The 25486-nt window shown below is 52.4% G+C and overlaps 1 protein-coding gene across 2 annotated transcripts in view; it reads right to left on the bottom strand.

Moving 5' to 3' along the window:
* gfi1b (growth factor independent 1B transcription repressor) overlaps positions 1 to 24966 on the bottom strand; it is a 92116-nt gene extending 67150 nt beyond the window's left edge. For both annotated transcript variants that reach the window (XM_072488854.1, XM_072488856.1), the window contains exon 1: positions 24853 to 24966. In XM_072488854.1, coding sequence (XP_072344955.1) covers positions 24853 to 24873 — 21 coding nt within the window. In that variant the 5' untranslated portion in view covers positions 24874 to 24966. The remainder of the gene's footprint in view (positions 1 to 24852) is intronic.
* Between the last annotated feature and the right edge of the window lie 520 nt (positions 24967 to 25486).

Below are 25486 nucleotides of genomic sequence, written 5' to 3'. Positions count from 1 at the left end.
GAGTTACAGAGAGAGAGTTACAGAGTTACAGAGAGAGAGTTACACAGAGTTACAGAGAGAGATTTACACAGAGTTAAAGAGAGAGAGTTACACAGAGTTACAGAGAGTTACAGCGACTTACAGAGAGTTACAGAGAGAGTTACACAGAATTACAGAGAGAAAGATACACAGAGTTACAGAGAGAGAATTACACAGAGTTACAGAGAGATTTACAGAGAGTTACAGAGAGAGAGTTACACAGAGTTACAGAAAGAGAGTTACACAGAGTTACAGAGAGAGAGTTACACAGAGTTACAGAGAGTTACACAGAATTACACAGAGTTACAGAGAGAGTTACACAGAATTAGAGAGAGAGAGTTACACAGAGTTACAGAGAGAGAGTGACACAGAGTTACAGAGAGAGTTACACAGAATTACAGAGAGAGAGTTACACAGAGTTACAGAGAGAGAGTTACACAGAGTGACAGAGAGAGAGTTACACAGAGTGACAGAGAGAGAGTTACACAGAGTGACAGAGAGAGAGTTACACAGAGTTACAGAGAGAGAGTTACACAGAGTTACAGAGAGAGAGTTACAGAGAGAGAGTATTACAGAGTTACAGAGAGAGAGTTACACAGACTTACAGAGAGAGAGTTACACAGAGTTACAGAGAGTTAGAGCGACTTACACAGAGTTACAGAGAGAGTTACACAGAATTAGAGAGAGAGAGTGACACAGAGTTACAGAGAGAGAGTTACAGAGAGAGAGTTACACAGAGTTACACAGAATTACAGAGAGAGAGTTACACAGAGTGACAGAGAGAGAGTTACACAGAGTGACAGAGAGAGAGTTACACAGAATGACAGAGAGAGAGTTACACAGAGTTACAGAGAGAGAGTTACACAGAGTTACAGAGAGAGTGTTACACAGAGTTACACAGAGTTACAGAGAGAGAGTTACACAGAGTTACAGAGAGAGAGTTACAGAGTTACAGAGAGAGAGTTACACAGAGTTACAGAGAGAGAGTTACACAGAGTTACAGAGAGAGAGTTACACAGAGTTACAGGGAGAGAGTTACACAGAGTTACAGAGAGAGAGTTACACAGAGTTACAGAGAGAGAGTTACACAGAGTTACAGAGAGAGAGTTACACAGAGTTACAGAGAGAGAGTTACACAGAGTTACAGAGAGAGAGTTACAGAGAGCTACACAGAGTTACACAGAGTTACAGAGAGAGAGTTACATAGAGTTACAGAGAGAGTTACACAGAGCTACACAGAGTTACACAGAGTTACAGAGAGAGAGTTACACAGAGTTACAGAGAGAGAGTTACACAGAGTTACAGAGAGAGAGTTACACAGCGTTACAGAGAGAGAGTTACACAGAGTTACAGAGAGAGAGTTACAGAGAGAGAGTTACACAGAGTTACACAGAGTTACACAGAGAGTTACGCAGAATTACAGAGAGAGAGTTACACAGAGTTACAGCGAGAGAGTTACACAGAGTTACAGAGAGACAGTTACACAGAATTACAGAGAGAGAGTTACACAGACTTGCAGAGAGAGAGTTACAGAGTTACACAGAGTTACAGAGAGTTACAGAGAGAGAGTTCCACAGAGTTACAGAGAGAGAGTTACACAGAGTTACAGAGAGAGTTACACAGAGTTACAGAGAGAGAGAGTTACACAGAGTTACAGAGAGAGAGAGTTACACAGAGTTACAGAGAGAGAGTTACACAGAGTTACAGAGAGATAGTTACACAGGAGTTACAGATAAAGAGTTACACAGAGTTACAGAGAGAGAGTTACAGAGAGAGAGTTACACAGAGTTACAGACAGAGAGTTACACAGCGTTACAGAGAGAGTTGCACAGAATTACAGAGAGAGAGTTACACAGAGTAACAGAGAGAGAGTTACACAGAGTTACAGAGAGAGAGTTACAGAGAGAGAGTTACAGAGAGAGAGTTACAGAGAGAGAGTTACAGACACAGAGTTACAGACACAGAGTTACAGACACAGAGTTACAGACACAGAGTTACAGACACAGAGTTTTTTAAAATATATATTAATTCAAATTTTTCAACAAATTTTCAACCCCCCCCCCACAAGAAGAAAGAAACAAGAACATCAGAAATTATACATTGGATTTCCCCCATATACAATAACCCCCATATAACAATTAAAAGCACAAATAGGGGGAAAAATCACCTTCACCCAAACGCCACCCAATCCCCCCCCCCTCTCCCCCTCCTCCTCTCCCTCGATCCTGGGCTGCTGCTGCTGACCTCCTCCTAACGCTCCGCGAGATAGTCTAGGAACGGTTGCCACCGCCTGAAGAACCCTTGCACAGACCCTCACAAGGCAAACTCTATCCTCTCCAGCTTGATGAACCCTGCCATGTCATTGATCCAAGCTTCCACACTAGGGGGCTTCGCATCTTGCCATAGTAGCAAAATCCTCCGCCGGGCTACCAGGGACACAAAGGCCAGAATACCAGCCTCTCTCGCATCCTGCACTCCCGGCTCGTCCGATACCCCAAATAATGCCAATTCCCAGCTCGGCTTGACCCGGGCGTTCACCACCTTGGACATCGTCCTCGCAAAACCCATCTGATATACAATCAATACTCTTGAGTCCACGTGGAGTTATATCAATTCAGCTTTAATCAGATAGAACTGTACCCAGCAGCAAAGTTACAGAAGTGAAGGCTGCTGGGATGGCATTGGTTCTTATACCCCGCCTCTCAGGGCGGGGCTATGTACATTGCCCAATGGTAGACCCCGCGGTCTAGCCAATGGTCATTCCTCTCTCTGGTACCGCAATACCTGGTATTACCACATTCACCCCCTGTTAAAAAAGAGCCAGCGGGGTGATGGCCAGTATTACTGTCGCCTTTTCATGGCAGGACCAGGTATTGCAGGTACCATGGTATCGAAGGTTGCAGAGAAAGTTCTTGCGTTGTTAATTTTCTTCATGGTGCTGCAATCAGACGATCGGGCGGCCTGGTCGTCCTACTGGAGTGTCTAAGTTTCGGCGGCGATCCTGGTGAGGGCCCCGGCGGTAGTGACTCCGGGAACGTGGTGTCTTCCTCCCAGGCAGTTTCGTCACCCCTAGGCGGCGCTGTAAGGTCGAAAAATGGGCAGAAGGAAGGGGTGCCTGTAGGGGGCGCCGGTGCCTGCTCGGCTCTGGGTCGGGGTTCTGGCGGCTGTACTGACCCTCCGGTCAGGTGCGGTGGGGGGGGGGGGGGCAGTGGCTCGGGCGCGCGTGGGGCTCCGGCGGGCGCCAGGTCCCGGAGGGAGACCTTATCTTGGCGTCTGTCGGGGAACGCTACATAGGCGTCCTGGGGGTTGGCATGCAGCAGGTGGACCCTTTCGACCAGCGGGTCCGACTTGTGCGCCCTCGCATGTTTCCGCAGCAGGACGGGTCCGGGTGTCGCTAGCCAGGTTGGGAGCGAGGTCCCGAGGAGGACTTCCTGGGGAAAACAAGGAGACGTTCATGAGGTGTCTGGTTCGTGGTAGTACATAGCAGTGACCGAATGGAGTGAAGGGCCACTGGGAGGACTTCTTGCCAGCGGGAGACTGGGAGATTCCTGGACCGAAGGGCCAGCAGGACGGTCTTCCAGACCGTTCCGTTCTCCCTTTCTACCTGCCCGTTTCCCCGGGGGTTACAGCTGGTCGTCCTGCTCGAGGCGATGCCTTTGCTAAGCAGGAACTGGCGCAGCTCGTCGCTCATAAAGGAGGACCCCCTATCACTGTGGATGTATGCGGGGAAACCGAACAGTGTAAAAATAGTTTGGAGTGTCTTGATGACGGTGGTTATGGTCATGTCCGGGCAGGGGATGGCGAATGGGAACCGGGAGTACTCATCAATCATGTTCAGGAAATACGTGTTGCGGTCGGTGGAGGGGAGGGGGCCTTTGAAGTCCATGCTGAGGCGTTCAAAGGGACGGGAAGCCTTTATCAGATGCGCTCTCTCTGGTCGGTAGAAGTGCGGCTTGCACTCCGCGCAGATTTGGCAGTCCCTGGTGACTGTCCTGATCTCCTCGATGGAGTAAGGCAGGTTCCGGGACTTAACAAAATGGAAGTACCGGGTGACTCCCGGGTGGCTGAGGTCCTCGTGGAGGGCTCGGAGGCGGTCTACTTGTGCGGTGGCACAAGTGCCGCGGGATAGGGCATCAGGAGGCTCGTTCAGGAGGCTTCACGGGACGATACAAGATCTCGTAATTGAAGGTGGAGAGTTCGATCCTCCACCGCAAGATCTTTTCGTTCTTAATCTTGCCCCGCTGTGCATTATTGAACATGAAGGCCACCGACCATTGGTCCATGAGGAGAGTGAATCTCCTGCCGGCCAGGTAATGCCTCCAGTGCCGCACAGCTGCCACTATGGCCTGGGCCTCCTTTTCGTCCGAGGAGTGGCGAATTTCGGAGGCATGGAGAGTGCGGGAGAAGAAGGCCACGGGCCTGCCCGCTTGGTTGCGGGTGGCGGCCAGAGCTACATCAGGTGCGTCGCTCTCGACCTGGAAGGGGAGGGACTCATCGATGGCGCGCATCGTGGCTTTTGCGATGTCCGCTTTGATGCGGCAAAAGGCCTGGCGGGCCTCCGTCAACAGGGGGAAGGTTGTGGACTGGATCAGGGGTCGAGCCTTGTCTGCGTAATTAGGGACCCATTGTGCATAGTAGCTGAAGAAGCCGAGGCAGCGCTTTAGGGCCTTGGGGCAGTGAGGGAGGGGGAACTCCATGAGGGGCGCATGCGCTCAGGGTCGGGGCCTATGACTCCATTTCGCACTACGTAGCCTAGGATGGCTAGACGGTCGGTGCTAAACACGCATTTCTCCTTATTGTAGGTCAGATTCAGGAGGTGCGCGGTCTGGAGAAATTTACGGAGGTTGGTGTCGTGGTCCTGCTGGTCATGGCCGCAGATGGTGACGTTGTCAAGATACGGGAACGTTGCGTGTAAGCCGTACCGGTCAACCATTCAGTCCATCTCACGCTGGAAGACTGAGACCCCGTTTGTGACACCAAAGGGAACTCTTAAAAATTGATAGAGCCGCCCATCTGCTTCGAAGGCAGTGTACTGGCGGTCGCCATTACGGAGGGGTAGCTGGTGGTAGGCAGACTTGAGATCCACCGTGGAGAAGACCTTGTATTGCGCGATCCTGTTTACCAGGTCGGCAATACGGGGGAGGGGGTACGCGTCAAGTTGCGTAAACCGGTTGATGGTCTGGCTATAGTCGATGACCATCCTATGTTTCTCCCCGGTCTTTACCACCACTACTTGAGCCCTCCAGGGGCTGTTGCTCGCTTCGATGACCCCTTCCTTCAGCAGCCTTTGGACCTCGGACCTGATGAAGGTCCGGTCCTGGGCACTGTACCGTCTGCTCCTGGTGGCGACGGGTTTGCAATCTGGGGTGAGGTTCGCAAACAGGGAAGGCGGGTCGACCTTAAGGGTCGCGAGGCCGCAGACAGTAAGGGGGGGTATAGGGCCGCCGAATTTAAAGGTCAGGCTTTGTAGGTGGCACTGGAAATCCAGTCCCAGAAGGGTGGCTGCGCAGAGGTGTGGCAGCACGTATAGGCGGAAATTGCGGAATTCCCTGCCTTGGACGGTGAGGTTCGCGAGGCAGAACCCTTTTATCTCCACTGCGTGTGACCCGGAGGCCAGGGAGATCCTTTGTTGGGTGGGATAGGTGACCAGAGAACAGCGCCTTACCGCGCCTTCGGGGTGGACGAAGCTCTCCGTGCTCCCGGAGTCGATGAGGCATGACGTCACGTGGCCATTGATGGCGATCGTCGTGGTGGCCTTTGCTCGAGTTCGGGGCTGACTCTGGTCTAGATTAATGGAGGCCAGCTGTAGCAAGGAGTGAAGATCGGGCAGCGCATCGTCAGCCGTGTTGGGTGCTTGAGGCCCCATCCAGGATGGCGCCGTCCATGGATCGCACATGGAGCCTGGGGACTCCGAAGATGGCGGCGGGAGGAACAAAATGGCGGCGGGGAGGGACAAAATGGCGGCGCACTCTGCTCCCGCGAGGCGGAGGCCAGCTGCAACAAAGGGTTTTGGTCGGGCAGCACGTAGCCAGCCATGCTGGGGGCTTGAGGCCCCATCCAAGATGGCGCCGGCCATGGATCGCACGTGGAGTCCGGGGACTCCGAAGATGGCGGCGGGGAGGGGCAAACTGGCGGCGCTCTCTGCTCCCGCGAGGCGGAGGCCAGCTGCAACAAAGGGTTTTGGTCCGGCAGCGCGTAGCCAGCCGTGCTGGGGGCTTGAGGCCCCATCCAAGATGGCGCCGGCCAGGGATCGCCCATGGAGTTCGGGGACAGAGACCCCGACGATTGGACCGGCGAGGGACAAAATGGCTGCGCGCACTCCTCCAGCATGGTTGCTGGGGGGAAGAATGGCCGCGGCTGCGACAGTGCCTGGCGGGGCAAAGGCTGCGGTGCGCGTTGGGCCGGCGGGGCTGGGAAAAGGGAGTGCAGCGGTGGGCCTGGGACGGTCGGGACTTGGAAGAACGGCTGTGGTTGCGCAGCGGGCGGCTGGAAGAACGGCTGAGGGTAGTCATTGGATACCGCGTTCACCGCGCGGGCGAGACAGACCGCGGCATAGTGGTCTTTCTTGCTGCACCCTTTGCAGGTGACGGTGCGGGCCGGGCAGCGCGCGCGCGGGTGATTCGCCTGGCCGCAGAAGAAGCAGCGTTGGCCAGCGGCGGTAGCGGGGCGCCTTGCCGCGCAGGCCTGCGGAGTTAGCGGGTAAGTCTGGGGGGCTGCCACGGCGGGGTGCCATGCAGCCCAGGGGGGGCGCGGTGCCCGTGGGGGCGTACGCAAGGGCGTTTTTGTACGCCACGTCCATGGACCCTGCCAGGGCCCGGGCCTCGGTGAGGCCCAGCGTGCCCATTTCGAGTAGCCTTTGGCGAATGTAGGGCGAGATCATACCTGCCACGAAAGCGTCTCGAATTAAAAGTGTGGAGTGCTCGTTCGCCGTCACCACTGGGCAGCCGCAGCTTTGGCCCAGCACGATCAGTGCCCGGTAGAAATCTTCTAGCATCCCATCTGGGCTCTGCTGTCTCGTTGCCAGCAGGTGACGGGCGTAGACCTGATTAAGTGGACGAAGGTTGTGTCCTTCCAGCAGTTCCATGGCTTTATCATAGTTCGCTGTCCCTTCAATCAGGGGGTAGACCGGGCTGACCCCCGAGCGTAGGGGGTGCATTTTCTGCCTTTCCGTGGGGGTGTCGGCAGCCGTCTCGAGGTAGCTCTGGAAGCATGCCAGCCAATGCGGCAGAGTTTTCTGCGTGAGGGCTGAGCTGAAGGCACGTCAGCTTGATGCGGAGATCCATCCTTCAAAGTACTTATCTGATTAAATTGATACACAATCAATACTCTTGAGTCCACGAGGAGTCATATCGATTCAGCTTTAATCAGATAGAACTTTACCCAGCAGCAAAGTTACAGAAGTGAAGGCTGCTGGGATAGCATTGGTTCTTATACCCCGCCTCTCAGGGCGGGGCTATGTACATTGCCCAATGGTAGACCCCGCGGTCTAGCCAATGGTCATTTCTCTCTCTGGTACCGCAATACCTGGTATTACCACACCCTCCAAAACCCATCCAGTGCCGGGCACAACCAGAACATATGGACGTGATTTGCCAGACTCCCCGAGCACCTCCCACATCTGTCCTCCACCCCAAAGAACCTACTCAACCTCACCCCTGTCATATGCGCTCTGTGAGTAACTTTGAACTGTATTAGGCTGAGCCTGGCACAAGAGGAGTAAGAATTAACCCTACTCATGGCATCAGCCCACAGACCCTCATCTATCTCCTCCCCAAGCTCCTCCTCCCACTTGCCCTTTAACTCCTCCACCGAGGCCACCTCGTCTTCCTTCATCTCCTGGTAAATCGCCGAAACCTTGCCTTCTCCAACCCATACATCCGAAATCACCCTGTCCTGAATCCCACGTGCTGGAAGCAGCGGGAATTCCCTCACCTGCCGCCTCACAAACGCCCTCACTTGCATGTACTTGGAAGCGCTTCCCGGGGGTAGCCCAAACTTCTCCTCCAGCGCCCCTAGGCTCGCAAACGTCCCATCGATAAACAGGTCCCCCATTCTTCTAATCCCTGCCCGATGCCAGCTCCGAAACCCCCCATCCATCCTTCCCGGGACGAACCGATGATTCTCCCGAATCGGGGACCAAACCGAGGCTCCCACCTCACCCCTGTGTCGCCTCCACTGCCCCCAGATCTTCAGCGTCGCCACCATCACCGGACTAGTGGTATACCTTGTCGGCGAGAGCGGCAGCGGTGCCGTCACCAGCGCCCTCAGGCTCATACCCACACAGGATGCCATCTCTAGCCTCTTCCACGCTGCCCCCTCTCCCTCCATTACCCACTTACGGATCATCGCCACATTGGCTGCCCAATAATAGCCGCACAAATTCGGCAGCACCAGCCCCCCCCCCCCCCCGTCCCTGCTACGCTCCAGAAACCCAAATAAATCCCATGATGTTCCTGCTTACCCGTTTGAAAAAGGCCTTGGGGATCATAATGGGAAGGCACTGGAACACAAAGAGAAACCTCGGGAGGACCGACATTTTGACTGGCTGCACCTTACCCGCTAGTGAGAGTGGCAGCATATCCCATCTTTTAAAATCCTCCTCCATCTGCTCCACCAACCGCGTCAAATTGAGCTTGTGCAGGGCACCCCAACTCCTAGCTACTTGGATCCCCAGGTACCGAAAGCTCCTTCCGCCCTCTTCAGCGGTAGCTCGTCTATCCCCCTTTCCTGGTCCCCTGAATGCACCACAAAGAGCTCACTCTTCCCTACGTTGAGTTTATACCCTCGGGAACCTCAGCTGATCTAGGAATCGTCGCATCCCCTCCTCCCCCGCTGGGGGCTCAGACCTGTACAGATCCACACAGAAGTCCTTAAATACCTTGTTTATTCTCACCGCACTCCGCACCGTATTTCCCCCTCTATCCCTAACTCCACCAATCTCCCTCGCTGCCTCCCTCTTACGAAGCTGGTGTGCCAGCATCCGACTCGCCTTCTCCCCATACTCATACGTCGCCCCCTGCGCTTTCCTCCACTGTGCCTCTGCTTTCCCCGCGGTCAACAGGTAGAACTCCGTCTGGAGGTTCCGTCGCTCCCTAAGTAGCCCCTCCTCAGGGGCCTCTGCATACCTCCTGTCCACCCTTAAAATCTCCCCCACCAACCTCTCCCTCCTCTCTCTCTTCTCCCTGTGGGCCCTAATGGAGATTAGCTCTCCCCTGACCACCGCATTCAACTACCCCCACCAGACTACCCCCACCTGCACCTCCCCGTTGTCGTTGGCCTCCAAGTATCTTTCAATACACCCCCCCACCCGCCCGCACATCCCCTCATCCGCCAACAGTCCCACATCGAGGCGCCACAGCGGGCGCTGGTCCCTCTCCTCCCCCAACTCCAGCTCCACCCAATGCGGGGCATGGTCCGAGATGGCTATGGCCGAATATTCCGTTCCCTCCACTTTCGGGATTAGCGCCCTACTCAAAATGAAAAAGTCTATAAGACCATAAGACATAGGGAAGTAAGGCCACTCGGCCCGTCGAGTCTACTCCACCATTCAATCATGGCTGATTTCAACTCCATTTACCCGCTCTCTCTCCATAGCCCTTAATTCCTCGAGAAATCAAGAATTTATCAACTTCTGTCTTAAAGACACTCAACGTCCCGGCCTCCACCGCCCTCTGTGGCAATGAATTCCACAGGCCCACCACTCTCTGGCTGAAGACATTTCTCCTCATCTCTGTTCTAAAGTGACTCCCTTTTATTCTAAGGCTGTGCCCCCGGGTCCTAGTCTCCCCTGCTAATGGAAACAACTTCCCTACGTCCACCCTATCTAAGCCATTCATGGGGCGCGATTCTCCACTCCCACACCGGTTGGGAGAATCGCCTGGTCCGCCAGAATTTCCGGGGACGCCGGTCCGACGCCCTCCCGCGATTCTCCCAAGAGGCGGGAACGGCCCGGTCGAGCTTCGCGGGCCGCAGGCTGGAGAATCGCCGGAGACACCCAAAATGGCGATTCTCCGGCACCCCCGTGATTCTGAGGCCCGGATGGGCCGAGCGGCCAGGCCAAAACGGCGGGGGGCGAGGGGGGATCCTGCACCAGGCTTCACCTGCAATGTGGGGTGGCCCGCGATCGGTGCCCACCGATCGTTGGGCCGTCCTCTCTGAAGGAGGACCTCCTTTCTTCCGCGGCCCCGCAAGATCCGTCCCCCATCTTCTTGCGGGGCGGATTTGGACAGGACGGCAACCACGCATGCGCGGATGACGTCCGTTATGCGGCGCCGGCCGCGTCATCTGTGCGGCGCCGCTTTTACACGGGCGACAAGGCCTGGCGCGGGTAGATGACGTGGCCCCGATACTGGCCCATTGTGAGGGCCTGAATCGGTCGGGACCGGGGCCGTTCCGCGCCGTCGTGAACCTCGACGGCGTTCACGACGGCGTGGGGGTGGAGAATCCCGCCCATTATCTTGTACGTTTCTATTAGATCTCCCCTCAACCTCCTAAACTCCAATGAATATCATCCCAGGATCCACAGACGTTCATCGTATGTTAGGCCTACCATTCCTGGGATCATCCGTGTGAATCTCCGCTGGACCCGCTCCAGTGCCAGTATGTCCTTCCTGAGGTGTGGGGCCCAAAATTGCTCACAATATTCTAAATGGGGCCTAACTAATGCTTTATAAAGCTTCAGAAGTACACCCCTGCTTTTATATTCCAAGCCTCTTGAGATGAATGACAACATTGCATTTGCTTTCTTAATTACGGACTCAACCTGCAAGTTTACCTTTAGACCATCCTGGACTAGGACTCACAAGTCCCTTTGCACTTCAGCATTATGAATTTTGTCACCGTTTAGAAAATAGTCCATGCCTCTATTCTTTTTTCCAAAGTGCAAGATCTCGCACTTGCCCACGTTGAATTTCATCAGCCATTTCTTGGGCCACTCTCCTAAACTGTCTAAATCTTTCTGCAGCCTCCCCACCTCCTCCATACTACCTGCCCCTCCACCTATTTTTGTATCATCAGCAAACTTGGCCAGAATGCCCCCAGTCCCGTCATCTAGATCGTTAATATATAAAGAAAACAGCTGTGGCCCTAACACTGAACCCTGCGGGACACCATTCGTCACCGGTTGCCATTCCGAAAAAGAACCTTTTATCCCAACTCTCTGCCCTCTGCCTGACAGCCAATCGTCAATCCATGTTAGTACCTTGCCTCGAATACCATGGGCCCTTATTTTACTCAGCAGTCTCCCGTGAGGCACCTTATCAAAGGTCTTTTGGAAGTCAAGATAGATAACATCCATTGGCTCTCCTTGGTCTAACCTATTTGTTATCTCTTCAAAGAACTCTAACAGGTTTGTCAGGCACGACCTCCCCTTACTAAATCCATGCTGACTTGTCCTAATCCGACCCTGCACTTCCAAGAGTTTAGAAATCTCATCCTTAACGATGGATTCTAGAATCTTGCCAACACAAAAGGTTGCTGCATAAACTAAAGATGCATGGCATTGAGGGTAGAGTGGTAGCATGGGTAGAGGATTGGTTAACTAACAGAAAGCAGAGAGTGGGGATAAATGGGTGTTTCTCTGGTTGGCAACCTGTAACTAGTGGGGTCCCTCAAGGATCAGTGTTGGGCCCGCAGTTGTTCACACTTTACATAGACGATTTGGAGTAGGGGACCAAGTGCAATGTGTCAAAGTTTGCAGACGACACTAAGATGAGTGGTAAAGCAAAAAGAGCAGAGGATACCGGAGGTCTGCAGAAGGATTTGGATAGGTTAGGTGAATGGGCTAGGGTCTGGCAGATGGAATTCAATGTTGCCAAGTGTGAGGCCATCCATTTTGGGAGGAATAACAGCAGAATGGATTATTATTTAAACGGTAAGATGTTAAAACATGCTGCTGTGCAGAGGGACCTGGGTGTGCTGGTGCACGAGTCGCAAAAAGTTGGTGTGCAGGTGCAACAGGTGATTAAGAAGGCTAATCGAGTTTTGTCTTTCATTGCTAGAGGGATGGAGTTCAAGACTAGGGAGGTTATGCTGCAATTGTATAAGGTGTTGGTGAGGCCACATCTGGAATATTGTGTTCAGTTTTGGTCTCCTTACCTGAGAAAGGACATATTGGCACTGGAGGGAGTGCAGAGGAGATTCACTAGGTTGATCCCAGAGTTGAGGGGATTAGATTATGACGAGAGGTTGAGTAGACTGGGACTGTACTCACTGGAGTTTAGAAGGATGCGGGGGGATCTTATTGAAACATATAAAATTATGAAGGGAATAGATAGGATAGATGCGGGCAGCTTGTTTCCACTGGTCGGGGAAGGCAGAACTAGGGGGCTTAGCCTCAAAATAAGGGGAAGTAGATTTAGGACGGAGTGTAGGAGGAACTTCTTCACCCAAAGGGTTGTGAATCTCTGGAATTCCTTGCCCAGTGAAGCAGTTGAGGCTCCTTCTTTAAACGTTTTTAAGAAAAAGATAGATACCTTTCTAAAGAATAAAGGGATTCGGGGATATGGTGTACGGGCTGGAGAGTGGAGCTGAGTCCACAAAGATCAGCCATGATCTCATTGAATGGCGGAGCAGGCTCGAGGGGCCAGATGGCCTACTCCTGCTCCTAGTTCTTATGTTCTTATAACAACCGAGGTTAGGCTAATTGGCCTATAATTTTCCATCTTTTTTCTTGTTACCCTTCTTGAACGGGGGGTTACAACAGCGATTTTCCAATCCTCTGGGACTTTCCCTGACTCCAGTGACTTTTGAAAGATCATAACTAACGCCTCCACTATTTCTTCAGCTATCTATCTATCCGGGAGTAGACTCTATGGACGTGGGAAAAGAGTGAAAATTCCCTGGCCAGCGGCCTGGCAAACCTCCATGGATCCACTCCCCCCATCTGGTCCATAAACCCCCTGAGCACCTCGGCTGCAGCCGGCCTCTTACCCGTCCTGGACCTAGGACGGTCCAGTGCTGGGTCCAGCACCGTGTTGAAGTCCCCCCCGATTATCAAGCTTCCTACCTCCAGATCCGGAATCCGACCGAGCATGCATTTCATAAATCCGGCATCATCCCAATTCGGGGCATATACGTTCACCAGTACCACCTGCACCCCCTGCAACCTACCGCTCACCATCACATATCAAAATAGTGGTGCCAATCTTGGAACGTGACCCACAATCGCGCTGGCTGCAGCAACCCGAACTTCACCCCCTTCCGATGGAGCACCGCCTTCGACCGGTTAAAACCAGCCCTCTTCTTAGCCACCTCTGCACTCCAATTCTGGTAGATTCGGATCTCCGTGTTCTCCCACCTGCTGCTCCGCTCTTTCTTGGCCCATCTCAGGACACACTCTCTGTCCATAAAGCGGTGGAACCTCACCACTACGGCCCTTGGCGGCTCGTTGGCCTTGGGTCTCCTTGCCAGGACCCGATGAGCCCCATCCAGCTCCAGGGGCCTCGGGAAAGCTCTCGCGCCCATCAGCGAATTGAGCATCATGCTCAATGCCCCGGCATTGGGCCCCTACACTCCTTCAGGGAGACCCAGAATCCGAAGATTCTTCCTCCTCGACCTATTCTCCAGGTCCTCAAATTTTTCCGCCCATCTCTTGTGCAGCGCCTCTTGCGCCTCCACCTTCACCACCAGGCCCAAGATCTCGTCCTCGTTCTCCGAGGCTTTTTGCCGCACCTCCCGGATCGCCGTCCCTTGGGCCTTCTGGGTCTCCACAAGCTTCTCAATCGCCGCCTTCATTGGCGCCAGCATTTCTGTCCTCAGCTCCTCAAAGCAGCGTTTAAGAAACTCCTGCTGCTCCTGCGACCACTGCGCCCACGCTGCTTGGTCTCCACCCGCCGCCATCTTGTTTTTTCTCCCTCTCACTTTTCGCTGCTCCAAGATCACTTTTTTCACCGCTCCACTCCTGGTCCAATCCATATAATGTCGGGGGGACCTTGTTGTCACCTTCCCACACTGGAAGCCGTCGACCAATTGCCGTTGGGGCCCCTCTGAAGAGCCCAAAAGTCCGTTCCCGGAGAACTAGGGAATAGGGACAGTGGGGCTCTGAGGCAGAGCAGACAGGGAGACGTTGCTGAACACAGCGGGTCTGGTGGCCTGAAGTGCATATGTTTTAATGCAAGAAGTATTACGGGTAAGGCAGATGAACTTAGAGCTTGGATTAGTACTTGGAACTATGATGTTGTTGCCATTACAGAGACCCGGTTGAGGGAAGGGCAGGATTGGCAGCTAAACGTTCCAGGATTTAGATGTTTCAGGCGGGATAGAGGGGGATGTAAAAGGGGAGGCGGAGTTGCGCTACTGGTTCGGGAGAATATCACAGCTGTACTGCGAGAGGACACCTCAGAGGGAAGTGAGGCTATATGGGTAGAGATCAGGAATAAGAAGGGTGCAGTCACAATGTTGGGGTTATACTACAGGCCTCCCAACAGCCAGCTGGAGATAGAGGAGCAGATAGGTAGACAGATTTTGGAAAAGAGTAAAAACAACAGGGTTGTGGTGATGGGAGACTTCAACTTCCCCAATATTGACTGGGACTCACTTAGTGCCAGGGGCTTAGACGGGGCAGAGTTTGTAAGGAGCATCCAGGAGGGCTTCTTAAAACAATATGTAGACAGTCCAACTAGGGAAGGGGCGGTACTGGACCTGGTATTGGGGAATGAGCCCGGCCAGGTGGTAGATGTTTCAGTAGGGGAGCATTTCGGTAACAGTGACCACCATTCAGTAAGTTTTAAAGTACTGGTGGACAAGGATAGGAGTGGTCCTAGGATGAATGTGCTAAATTGGGGGAAGGCTAATTATAACAATATTAGGCGGGAACTGAAGAACATAGATTGGGGGCGGATGTTTGAGGGCAAATCAACATCTGACATGTGGGAGGCTTTCAAGTGGCAGTTGAAAGGAATACAGGACCGGCATGTTCCTGTGAGGAAGAAGGATAAATACGGCAATTTTCGGGAACCTTGGATGACGAGGGATATTGTAGGCCTCGTCAAAAAGAAAAAGGAGGCATTTGTCAGGGCTAACAGGCTGGGAACAGACGAAGCCTGCGTGGAATATAAGGAAAGTAGGAAGGAGCTTAAGCAAGGAGTCAGGAGGGCTAGAAGGGGTCACAAAAAGTTATTGGCAAATAGGGTTAAGGAAAATCCCAAGGCTTTTTACACGTACATAAAAAGCAAGAGGGTAGCCAGGGAAAGCGTTGGCCCACTGAAGGATAGGCAAGGGAATCTATGTGTGGAGCCAGAGGAAATGGGCGAGGTACTAAATGAATACTTTGCATCGGTATTCACCAAAGAGAAGGAATTGGTAGATGTTGAGTCTGGAGAAGGGGGTGTAGATAGCCTGGGTCACATTGTGATCCAAAAAGACGAGGTGTTGGGTGTCTTAAAAAATATTAAGGTAGATAAGTCCCCAGGGCCTGATGGGATCTACCCCAGAATACTGAAGGAGGCTGGAGAGGAAATTGCTGAGGCCTTGACAGAAATCTTTGGATCCTCGCTGCCTTCAGGGGATGTCCCGGAGGACTGGAGAATAGCCAATGTTGTTCCTCTGTTTAAGAAGGGTAGCAAGGATAATCCTGGGAACTACAGGCCGGTGAGCCTTACTTCAGTGGTAGGGAAATTACTGGAGGGAATTCTTCGAGACAGGATCTACTCCCATTTGGAAGCAAATGGACGTATTAGTGAGAAGCAGCACGGTTTTGTGAAGGGGAGGTCGTGTCTCACTAACTTGATAGAGTTTTTTGAGGAGGTCACTAAGATGATTGATGCAGGCAGGGCAGTGGATGTTGTCTATATGGACTTCAGTAAGGCCTTTGACAAGGTCCCTCATGGTAGACTAGTACAAAAGGTGAAGTCACACGGGATCAGGGGTGAGCTGGCAAGGTGGATACAGAACTGGCTAGGCCATAGAAGGCAGAGAGTAGCAATGGAAGGATGCTTTTCTCATTGGAGGGCTGTGACCAGTGGTGTTCCACAGGGATCAGTGCTGGGACCTTTGCTCTTTGTAGTATATATAAATGATTTGGAGGAAAATGTAACTGGTCTGATTAGTAAATTTGCAGACGACACAAAGGTTGGTGGAATTGCGGATAGCGATGAGGACTGTCGAGGATACAGCAGGATTTAGATTGTCTGGAGACTTGGGCGGAGAGATGGCAGATGGAGTTTAATCCGGACAAATGTGAGGTAATGCATTTTGGAAGGGCTAATGCAGGTAGGGAATATACAGTGAATGGTAGAACCCTCAAGAGTATTGAAAGTCAAAGAGATCTAGGAGTACAGGTCCACAGGTCATTGAAAGGTGGAGAAGGTAGTCAAGAAGGCATACGGCATGCTTGCCTTCATTGGCCGTGGCATTGAGTATAAGAATTGGCAAGTCATGTTGCAGCTATATAGAACCTTAGTTAGGCCACACTTGGAGTATAGTGTTCAATTCTGGTCGCCACACTACCAGAAGGATGTGGAGGCTTTAGAGAGGGTGCAGAAGAGATTTACCAGAATGTTGCCTGGTATGGAGGGCATTAGCTATGAGGAGCGGTTGAATAAACTTGGTTTGTTCTCACTGGAACGAAGGAGGTTGAGGGGAGACCTGATAGAGGTATACAAAATTATGAGGGGCATAGACAGAGTGGATAGTCAGAGGCTTTTCCCCAGGGTAGAGGGGTCAATTACTAGGGGGCATAGGTTTAAGGTGAGAGGGGCAAGGTTTAGAGTAGATGTACGAGGCAAGTTTTTTACGCAGAGGGTAGTGGGTGCCTGGAACTCGCTACTGGAGGAGGTGGTGGAAGCAGGGACGATAGTGACATTTAAGGGGCATCTTGACAAATACATGAATAGGATGGGAATAGAAGGATACGGACCCAGGAAGTGTAGAAGATTGTAGTTTAGTCGGGCAGCATGGTCGGCGCGGGCTTGGAGGGCCGAAGGGCCTGTTCCTGTGCTGTACATTTCTTTGTTCTTTGTTCTTTGTTGTTCAGAGTTACAGAGAGAGAGAGAGTTAGAGACACAGAGTTTCAGAGAGAGAGAGAGTTAGACACACAGAGTTACAGAGAGAGAGTTACACAGAGTCACAGAGAGAGAGTTACAGGCGCAGAGTTACAGAGAGAGAGTTACAGACACACAGAGTCACAGAGAGAGAGTTACAGACACACAGAGTTACAGAGAGAGAGTTACAGACGCAGAGTTACAGAGAGAGAGTTACAGACACACAGAGTTACAGAGAGAGAGTTACAGACGCAGAGTTACAGAGAGAGAGTTACAGACACACAGAGTTACAGAGAGAGAGTTACAGACGCAGAGTTACAGAGAGAGAGTTACAGACACACAGAGTTACAGAGAGAGAGTTACAGACGCAGAGTTACAGAGAGAGAGTTACAGACACACAGAGTTACAGAGAGAGAGAGTTAGACACACAGAGTTACAGAGAGAGAGTTACAGACGCAGAGTTACAGAGAGAGAGTTACAGACACACAGAGTTACAGAGAGAGAGAGAGTTAGACACACAGAGTTACAGAGAGAGAGAGAGTTAGACACACAGAGTTACAGAGAGAGAGAGAGAGTTAGACACACAGAGTTACAGAGAGAGAGTTACAGACGCAGAGTTACAGAGAGAGAGTTACAGACACACAGAGTTACAGAGAGAGAGAGAGTTAGACACACAGAGTTACAGAGAGAGAGAGAGAGTTAGATACACAGAGTTACAGAGAGAGAGAGTTACAGACGCAGAGTTACAGAGAGAGAGTTACAGACACACAGAGTTACAGAGAGAGAGAGAGTTAGACACACAGAGTTACAGAGAGAGAGTTACAGACGCAGAGTTACAGAGAGAGAGTTACAGACACACAGAGTTACAGAGAGAGAGTTACAGACGCACAGAGTTACAGAGAGAGAGTTAGACACACAGAGTTACAGAGAGAGAGTTACAGAGAGAGAGTTACAGAGAGAGAGTTACAGACGCAGAGTTACAGAGAGAGAGTTACAGACGCAGAGTTACAGAGAGAGAGTTACAGACGCAGAGTTACAGAGAGAGAATTACAGACACACAGAGTTACAGAGAGAGAGTTACAGACACAGAGTTACAGAGAGAGAGTTACAGACACACAGAGTTACAGAGAGAGAGTTAGACACACAGAGGTACGGAGAGAGAGTTACAGACACACAGAGTTACAGAGAGAGAGTTACAGACACACAGAGTTACAGAGAGAGAGTTACAGACACACAGAGTTACATAGGGTGCAATTCTCCGACCTCATTAGGCTCTCGCTCAAGCAGATTGAGGTCGGTGAATAGTGGGTTGAATAGTGGGAGTGGTCAAGAATGAGAACCGCGCTAGGCGCCCAACAGTCTTCCCGCTCCCGCAGACAAATTCGGCGTGGTGTCATGGGTGTGCCCCTTTAAGAAATGTTTTTGTCTGATCACGTGGCTTCAGTGATGTCATTGTGTGGGTGGAGCTGGGCTGTGGCTCTGTGGGTTTTACTTTCGCTTTGCGTTTTGTACTGGTTTGAACTGCACAGGTTGGAAGATGTGTTTCTCTATCTTCATTATAAAAGCTGTTTCCTGACTACTTGGTAACTTAAACAGGTAATTGCTGTCTGGAAGGAATTCAAACCTGCTGTTCGAAAAGGGGAACAGAGTATCAATTTTTCAAATCTTTTTTTTAAGAGTACCCAATTCATTTTTTCCAATTAAGGGGCAATTTAGCGTGGCCAATTCACCCACCCTGCACAGCTTTGGGTTGTGGGGGCAAAACCCACCAAACATGGGGAGAATGTGCAAACTCCACGCGGACAGTGACCCAGAGCCGGGATCGAACCTGGTACCTTGGCGCCGTGAGGCAGCAGTGCTAACCACTGCACCACCGTGCTGCCCTGGAACAGAGTATCAATAACAAGTCTTTATACCAGTAGCAATGCCGTTTGCTGGGCCAAGCCTTTGAAAGGGTTTTTTTTTATTTTGTTATTTAATTGGAACAGTTAAGGAGGAATTAAGGGTAATACATAGATTCCAGTCGCTGTGTGGGGTTTTTGTGTTTGTAATTGATAAAAGTTCTTGCTGTGTGTGTTTATACAAATGTTAACTCAATTCTTAGAATAAAGCTTTTTTTAATTAAAAGCACCCTAGAAGTCCGTTGAATAACACCTGAAATTCAAGCTCTTGTGTTCCTCCCAGCCAAATTCAACAGTTACTGGCCAGGTGAACTTCACAATATACTTTGGAGATTTCTTTTTTTTTTAAATAAATGTTGAATCCCAAATTAATTATTTTCCAATTAAGGGGCAATTTAGCGTGTCCAGTCCACCTACCTTGCACATCATTTTGGGTTGTGGGGGCGAAACACACGCAAACAGGGGGAGAATGTGGAGACAGTGTCCCAGAGCCGGAGCGAATCTGGGACCTCAGCGCCGTGAGGCAGCAGTGCTAACCACTGCACCACTGTGCTGACCTACTCTGGAGTTTTTTGAACCCTGGTCCATAACGGTGGTGAGAAAGCAATTGACACTGGCTTGGGGGGGGTGGGGGGGGGGGGGGGGGGTGGGGGGGCTGCAGACGTGGGCCGCCATGGGAGGGTAGGGGCGGGGACCGCGTGGGGCACCACCATGCCAACCCATGGATTGTGTGTACCCGTTCTGTGGGCATTCCTTGTTCCTGCTCGTCTGCCCCACCAACCACCCATAACCCCATCAACTGCCGGGACCTGTGGCCGCGCAGCTGAAGACTATTGCTGATGGGGAAACCGTGGTGCAGTGAGCACATCACACATCCCCAGTGGATTCCCGGGGGCGGGCAGGCCTTGTAGCACGTGGGAATCATTGCCCAGCATCCCAATCAGGCCGTGATGCCTGGACACAGCGGGAGGCAACACCACACACGGAGCAGCCAACATCCGAACACCCAGGTGATGGGACACGTCACTCCAGGGTGCTGGGACTGTGTCGGCACCGTCAGCAGGTCACTGGCCAAGGAACCAGGGGTGATGCTAACCCGCAGAGAGCTGAGCGCTGATGCTCCTCAATCTATGCCATAGTCTGACCACTGCCCGCCTGCTAAGTGCTCGCTCACACCCATCAAAAAAGGGACTAGGGATAACCCTGGGAATTACAGGCCAGTTAATCTTACTTCGGTGGTAGGCAAAGTAATGGAAAGGGTACTGAAGGATAGGATTTCTGAGCATCTGGAAAGACACTGCTTGATTAGGGATAGTCAGCACGGATTTGTGAGGGGTAGGTCTTGCCTTACAAATCTTATTGAATTCTTTGAGGAGGTGACCAAGCATGTGGATGAAGGTAAAGCAGTGGATGTAGTGTACATGGATTTTAGTAAGGCATTTGATAAAGTTCCCCATGGTAGGCTTATGCAGAAAGTAAGGAGGCATGGGGTAGTGGGAAATTTGGCCAGTTGGATAACGAACTGGCTAACCGATAGAAGTCAGAGAGTGGTGGTGGATGGCAAATATTCAGCCTGGAGCCCAGTTACCAGTGGCGTACCGCAGGGATCAGTTCTGGGTCCTCTGCTATTTGTGATTTTCATTAATGACTTGGGTGAGGGAGTTGAAGGGTGGGTCAGTAAATTTGCAGACGATACGAAGATTGGTGGAGTTGTGGATAGTAAGGAGGGCTGTTGTCGGCTGCAAAGAGACATAGATAGGATGCAGAGCTGGGCTGAGAAGTGGCAGATGGAGTTTAACCCTGAAAAGTGTGAGGTTGTCCATTTTGGAAGGGCAAATATGAATGCGGAATACAGGGTTAACGGTAGAGTTCTTGGCAATGTGGAGGAGCAGAGAGATCTTGGGGTCTATGTTCATACATCTTTGAAAGTTGCCACTCAAGTGGATAGAGCTGTGAAGAAGGCCTATGGTGTGCTCGCGTTCATTAACAGAGGGTTTGAATTTAAGAGCCGTGAGGTGATGATGCAGCTGTACAAAACTTTGGTAAGGCCACATTTGGAGTATTGTGTACAGTTTTGGTCGCCTCATTTTAGGAAGGATGTGGAAGCTTTGGAAAAGGTGCAAAGAAGATTTACCAGGATGTTGCCTGGAATGGAGAGTAGGTCTTACGAGGAAAGGTTGAGGGTGCTAGGCCTTTTCTCATTAGAACGGAGAAGGATGAGGGGCGACTTGATAGAGGTTTATAAGATGATCAGGGGAATAGATAGAGTAGACAGTCAGAGACTTTTTTCCCCGGGTGGAACAAACCATTACAAGGGGACATAAATTTAAGGTGAAAGGTGGAAGATACAGGAGGGATATCAGAGGTAGGTTCTTTACCCAGAGAGTAGTGGGGGCATGGAATGCACTGCCTGTGGAAGTAGTTGAGTCGGGAACATTAGGGACCTTCAGGCAGCTATTGGATAGGTACATGGATTAAGGTAAAATGATATAGTGTAGATTTATTTGTTCTCAAGGGCAGCACGGTAGCATTGTGGATAGCTCAATTGCTTCACAGCTCCAGGGTCCCAGGTTCGATTCCGGCTTGGGTCACTGTCTGTGCGGAGTTTGCACGTCCTCCCCGTGTCTGCGTGGGTTTCCTCCGGGTGCTCCGGTTTCCTCCCACAGTCCAAAGATGTGCGGGTTAGGTGAATTGGCCAATGATAAATTGCCCTTAATGTCCAAATTGCCTTTGGTGTTGGGTGGAGGTGTTGGGTTTGGGTGGGGTGCTCTTTCCGGGGGCCGGTGCGGACTCGGGGGGCCGAATGGCCTCCTTCTGCACTGTAAATTCAATGATAATCTATGATTAATCTGGGACAAAGGTTCGGCACAACATCGTGGGCCGAAGGGCCTGTTCTGTGCTGTATTTTCTATGACTATGACCTGCACGCGAGGTGCCCGGGGTGGGAGGGGGAGCTGCCTGGAGAGATGGGTAAAGGGTTCAGAGGTCGGCCGCATTGCGGAAGAAAGTGACAGAGGCCTCATACTGGTTGTGCTCCAATTCCCCCCCCCCCCCCCCCCCCCCCCCCGATCCCATCCCACCCTCTTCCCCCTCACCCACTTCCCCGGTGCCCTCAGTGATTCTCAACGTGCCTGGTCCTCCTAGCTCTACTGCTACATCTAGGTGTGTCCCCAGGATGCACATCTGAGGTGGAGGCAGCCAGCTGCTGAACTCATCGCTTGGCCATCGATGACCCTGGGGCCCGGAAGGCCCTGGCGCACTTGTCGACGCACAGTCGTGCCGCCCTGTCCAATGTGCTGGCTCTGAGACGCGGCCTCATCAAAGGGGTGGAACTCGGGGGAGCTGGTGGCCACTGTCTCCGCCCCATGGGATGGGTCCGGTTTGGCACCCAGAGCCCCCTCCTCCCGTTTGGTGCCCATTGGGCCCTGGGGTTTATCTTCGGATGGAGGGGAAGCTGGTTCGAGCCCCGGCTGCCCCTGCACCCTCTGGCTCTGCCAGTCCTGGTGGCTCCCCAATGTCTGCACCATGGTGCTGCCGCCCTTGGCGATGCTCCTCAGTGACTGGACCATGCTCTGCAGTGCCACGTCAATGCCCACCTGGGACTGGGACAAGCTCCCGAGCACCTCATTGCCATCAGAGAGCGGGGCATGTCCGCAAAACCTCATCAAGGTCAACCTGGTACTGGGTCACAACCCCCAGCAAGTTGGACATTTTGCCGAGACCCTCAGCCATGGCCGTCATCAACTGCGCAACATCTTGGGCACCTTCGCCAATGGTGCCAATGTCGTGAACCAGGCTCGCCACTGCAGTCGCCACCCTAGCTGTGTTTTTTTTTTAAATTGAGACGATCCAATTCATTTTTCCCAGTTAAGGGGCAATTTAGCGTGGCCAATCCACCCACCCTGCACATCTTTGGGTTGTGGGGGCGAAACCCACGCAAACACGGGGAGAATGTGCAAACTCCACACAGACAGTGACCCAGAGCCGGGATCGAACCTGGGACCTCGGCGCCGTGAGGCAGCAGGGCTAGCCCACTGAATCATAGCAGTGTTGGCCTCGGTGCCACGCATTGCTGGTGGCATCGCCAGCGCCCGTGACCTCTGGGACTCCTCCAATCGGCTATGGATCTGCTGGAGCGTCGCTGTCATTTTCCTCTGAATGTCGCAGCCTCATCCTAACGTCTCTTCCATTGGCTCAGCATCAGGCTGGGACCCAGCTGGGTCCTGGGATACACACAGCTACAGACACACACATACACACACGCAGACACACGCACACACAGACACAGACGCACACACACACACAGGCACACAGACAGACACGCACACAGACACACACACACAGACACAGACGCACATGCGCGCACACACACCCACACCCACAGTTACAGAGACACACACACATTGTTGCAGACGCACATTCAGCTACAGAGATACACGGAGACTGATGTTCAAAATTGGAAATAAAAACATCAATTCTGGAAATACAACCTCAGCAAGTTTCGGAGCACTGTGGAGAGTGAAAGAGTTTGGTCGGGATTCTCCGTTAACCGATGCTGAAAATGGGAAAGGCGATTGGGAAGAATCCGTTGTGAGGCCAAAATCCTGACTAGCGCCGGGCGCCCACCAGGATGCCAACCCCCTGGGTCCCTCTGGCCCCAGCCGACCCATCAGCGGGATGGGCGCACTCCAGCACAACCAGTGTCATCCTGTTGGCTGGGCTGAGTGTGTGTGGGGAGTGTAATGTGTCTGTGCGGCTGGGATGAGTGTGTGTGGGGAGTGTAATGTGTGTGTGAGGCTGGGGTGAGTGTGTGTGGGGAGTGTAATGTGTGTGTGAGGCTGGGGTGAGTGTGTGTGGGGAGTGTAATGTGTGTGTGAGGCTGGGATGAGTGTGTGTGGGGAGTGTAATGTGTGTATGTGGCTGGGCTGAGTGTGTGTGGGGAGTGTAATGTGTCTGTGCGGCTGGGATGAGTGTGTGTGGGGAGTGTAATGTGTGTGTGAGGCTGGGGTGAGTGTGTGTGGGGAGTGTAATGTGTCTGTGCGGCTGGGATGAGTGTGTGTGGGGAGTGTAATGTGTGTGTGAGGCTGGGGTGAGTGTGTGTGGGGAGTGTAATGTGTGTGTGAGGCTGGAATGAGTGTGTGTGGGGAGTGTAATGTGTCTGTGCGGCTGGGGTGAGTGTGTGTGGGGAGTGGAATGTGCCTGTACGGCTGGGGTGAGTGTGTGTGGGGAGTGTAATGTGTGTGTGTGGCTGGGATGAGTGTGTGTGGGGAGTGTAATGTGTCTGTGCGGCTGGGGTGAGTGTGTGTGGGGAGTGGAATGTGTCTGTACGGCTGGGGTGAGTGTGTGTGGGGAGTGTAATGTGTGTGTGTGGCTGGGATGAGTGTGTGTGGGGAGTGTAATGTGTGTGTGTGGCTGGGATGAGTGTGTGTGGGGAGTGTAATGTGTGTGTGAGGCTGGGATGAGTGTGTGTGGGGAGTGTAATGTGTGTGTGCGGCTGGGATGAGTGTGTGTGGGGAGTGTAATGTGTGTGTGCGGCTGGGATGACTGTGTGTGGGGAGTGGAGTGTGTGTGGGGAGTGTAGTGTGTGTGTGGCTGGGATGAGTGTGTGTGGGGAGTGTAATGTGTGTGTGCGGCTGGGATAAGTGTGTGTGTGGAGTGTAATGTGTGTGTGAGGCTGGGATGAGTGTGTGGGGAGTGTAACGTGTGTGTGTGTGCGGCTGGGATGAGTGTGTGGGGAGTGTAATGTGTGTGTGAGGCTGGGATGAGTGTGTGGGGAGTGTAATGTGTGTGTGCGGCTGGGATGAGTGTGTGTGGGGAGTGTAATGTGTGTGTGAGGCTGGGATGAGTGTGTGTGGGGAGTGGATGCGCGGCTGCAAGTTGTCAGCCTCCCGAGTGTCAATCACGGACCCCGGTGAATCCGACACCGTTTCTCATTAGAATCCGTCGTGTTCTACCTGCTGTCGGTGCGAGCCCATTAACGGTTCCTGAATTGCTCCAGATTTTGCTGTTGTAGAATTCCATCGGTTCTGTCTGGGCGTCAGCAGACAGTCTCTGAAACGGAAAATCCCACCCTTAATGTGTCAAATCTGTGAATTCATCAGAACTGAGATAGAGCAAAACACACAGTTACACAGAGATTCAGAACGGGACAGCGACTCATAGAGCGTGGGTTATACATATATAGAGAGAGAGAGAGAGAACACACTGAGCGACAAATACCTCAGACATTATTCAGAACTGTCAACTTCTCCTGTGACACATACAATAAATAGAGTGCGACGCATACTCGCACACAAACTCTCACGTGCATACACACACACACACACACACACACACACACAAACAAGGTTGGCACGGTGATTAGCGCTGCTGCCTCTCAGCTCCAGGGACCCGGGTTCAATTCCAGCCTTGGGTGACCGTCTGTGCGGAGTCTGTACGTTCTCCCCGTGTGTGCGTGGGTTTCCTCCGGGTGCTCCGGTTTCCTCCCACAGTCCAAAGGTGTGCAGGTTAGGTGGATTGCCCATGATAAATTGCCCCTTAGTGTCCAAATTGTTAGGTGGGGTTACTGGGTCGGGGCGTGGGCCTGGG

Source organism: Scyliorhinus torazame, chromosome 22 (assembly GCF_047496885.1).
Source record: "Scyliorhinus torazame isolate Kashiwa2021f chromosome 22, sScyTor2.1, whole genome shotgun sequence".
In the NCBI taxonomy this organism is placed as follows: Eukaryota; Metazoa; Chordata; class Chondrichthyes; order Carcharhiniformes; family Scyliorhinidae; genus Scyliorhinus; species Scyliorhinus torazame.
Note: the sequence above shows the minus strand (reverse complement) of the source record. Positions and strands in the feature narration are given on the sequence as shown.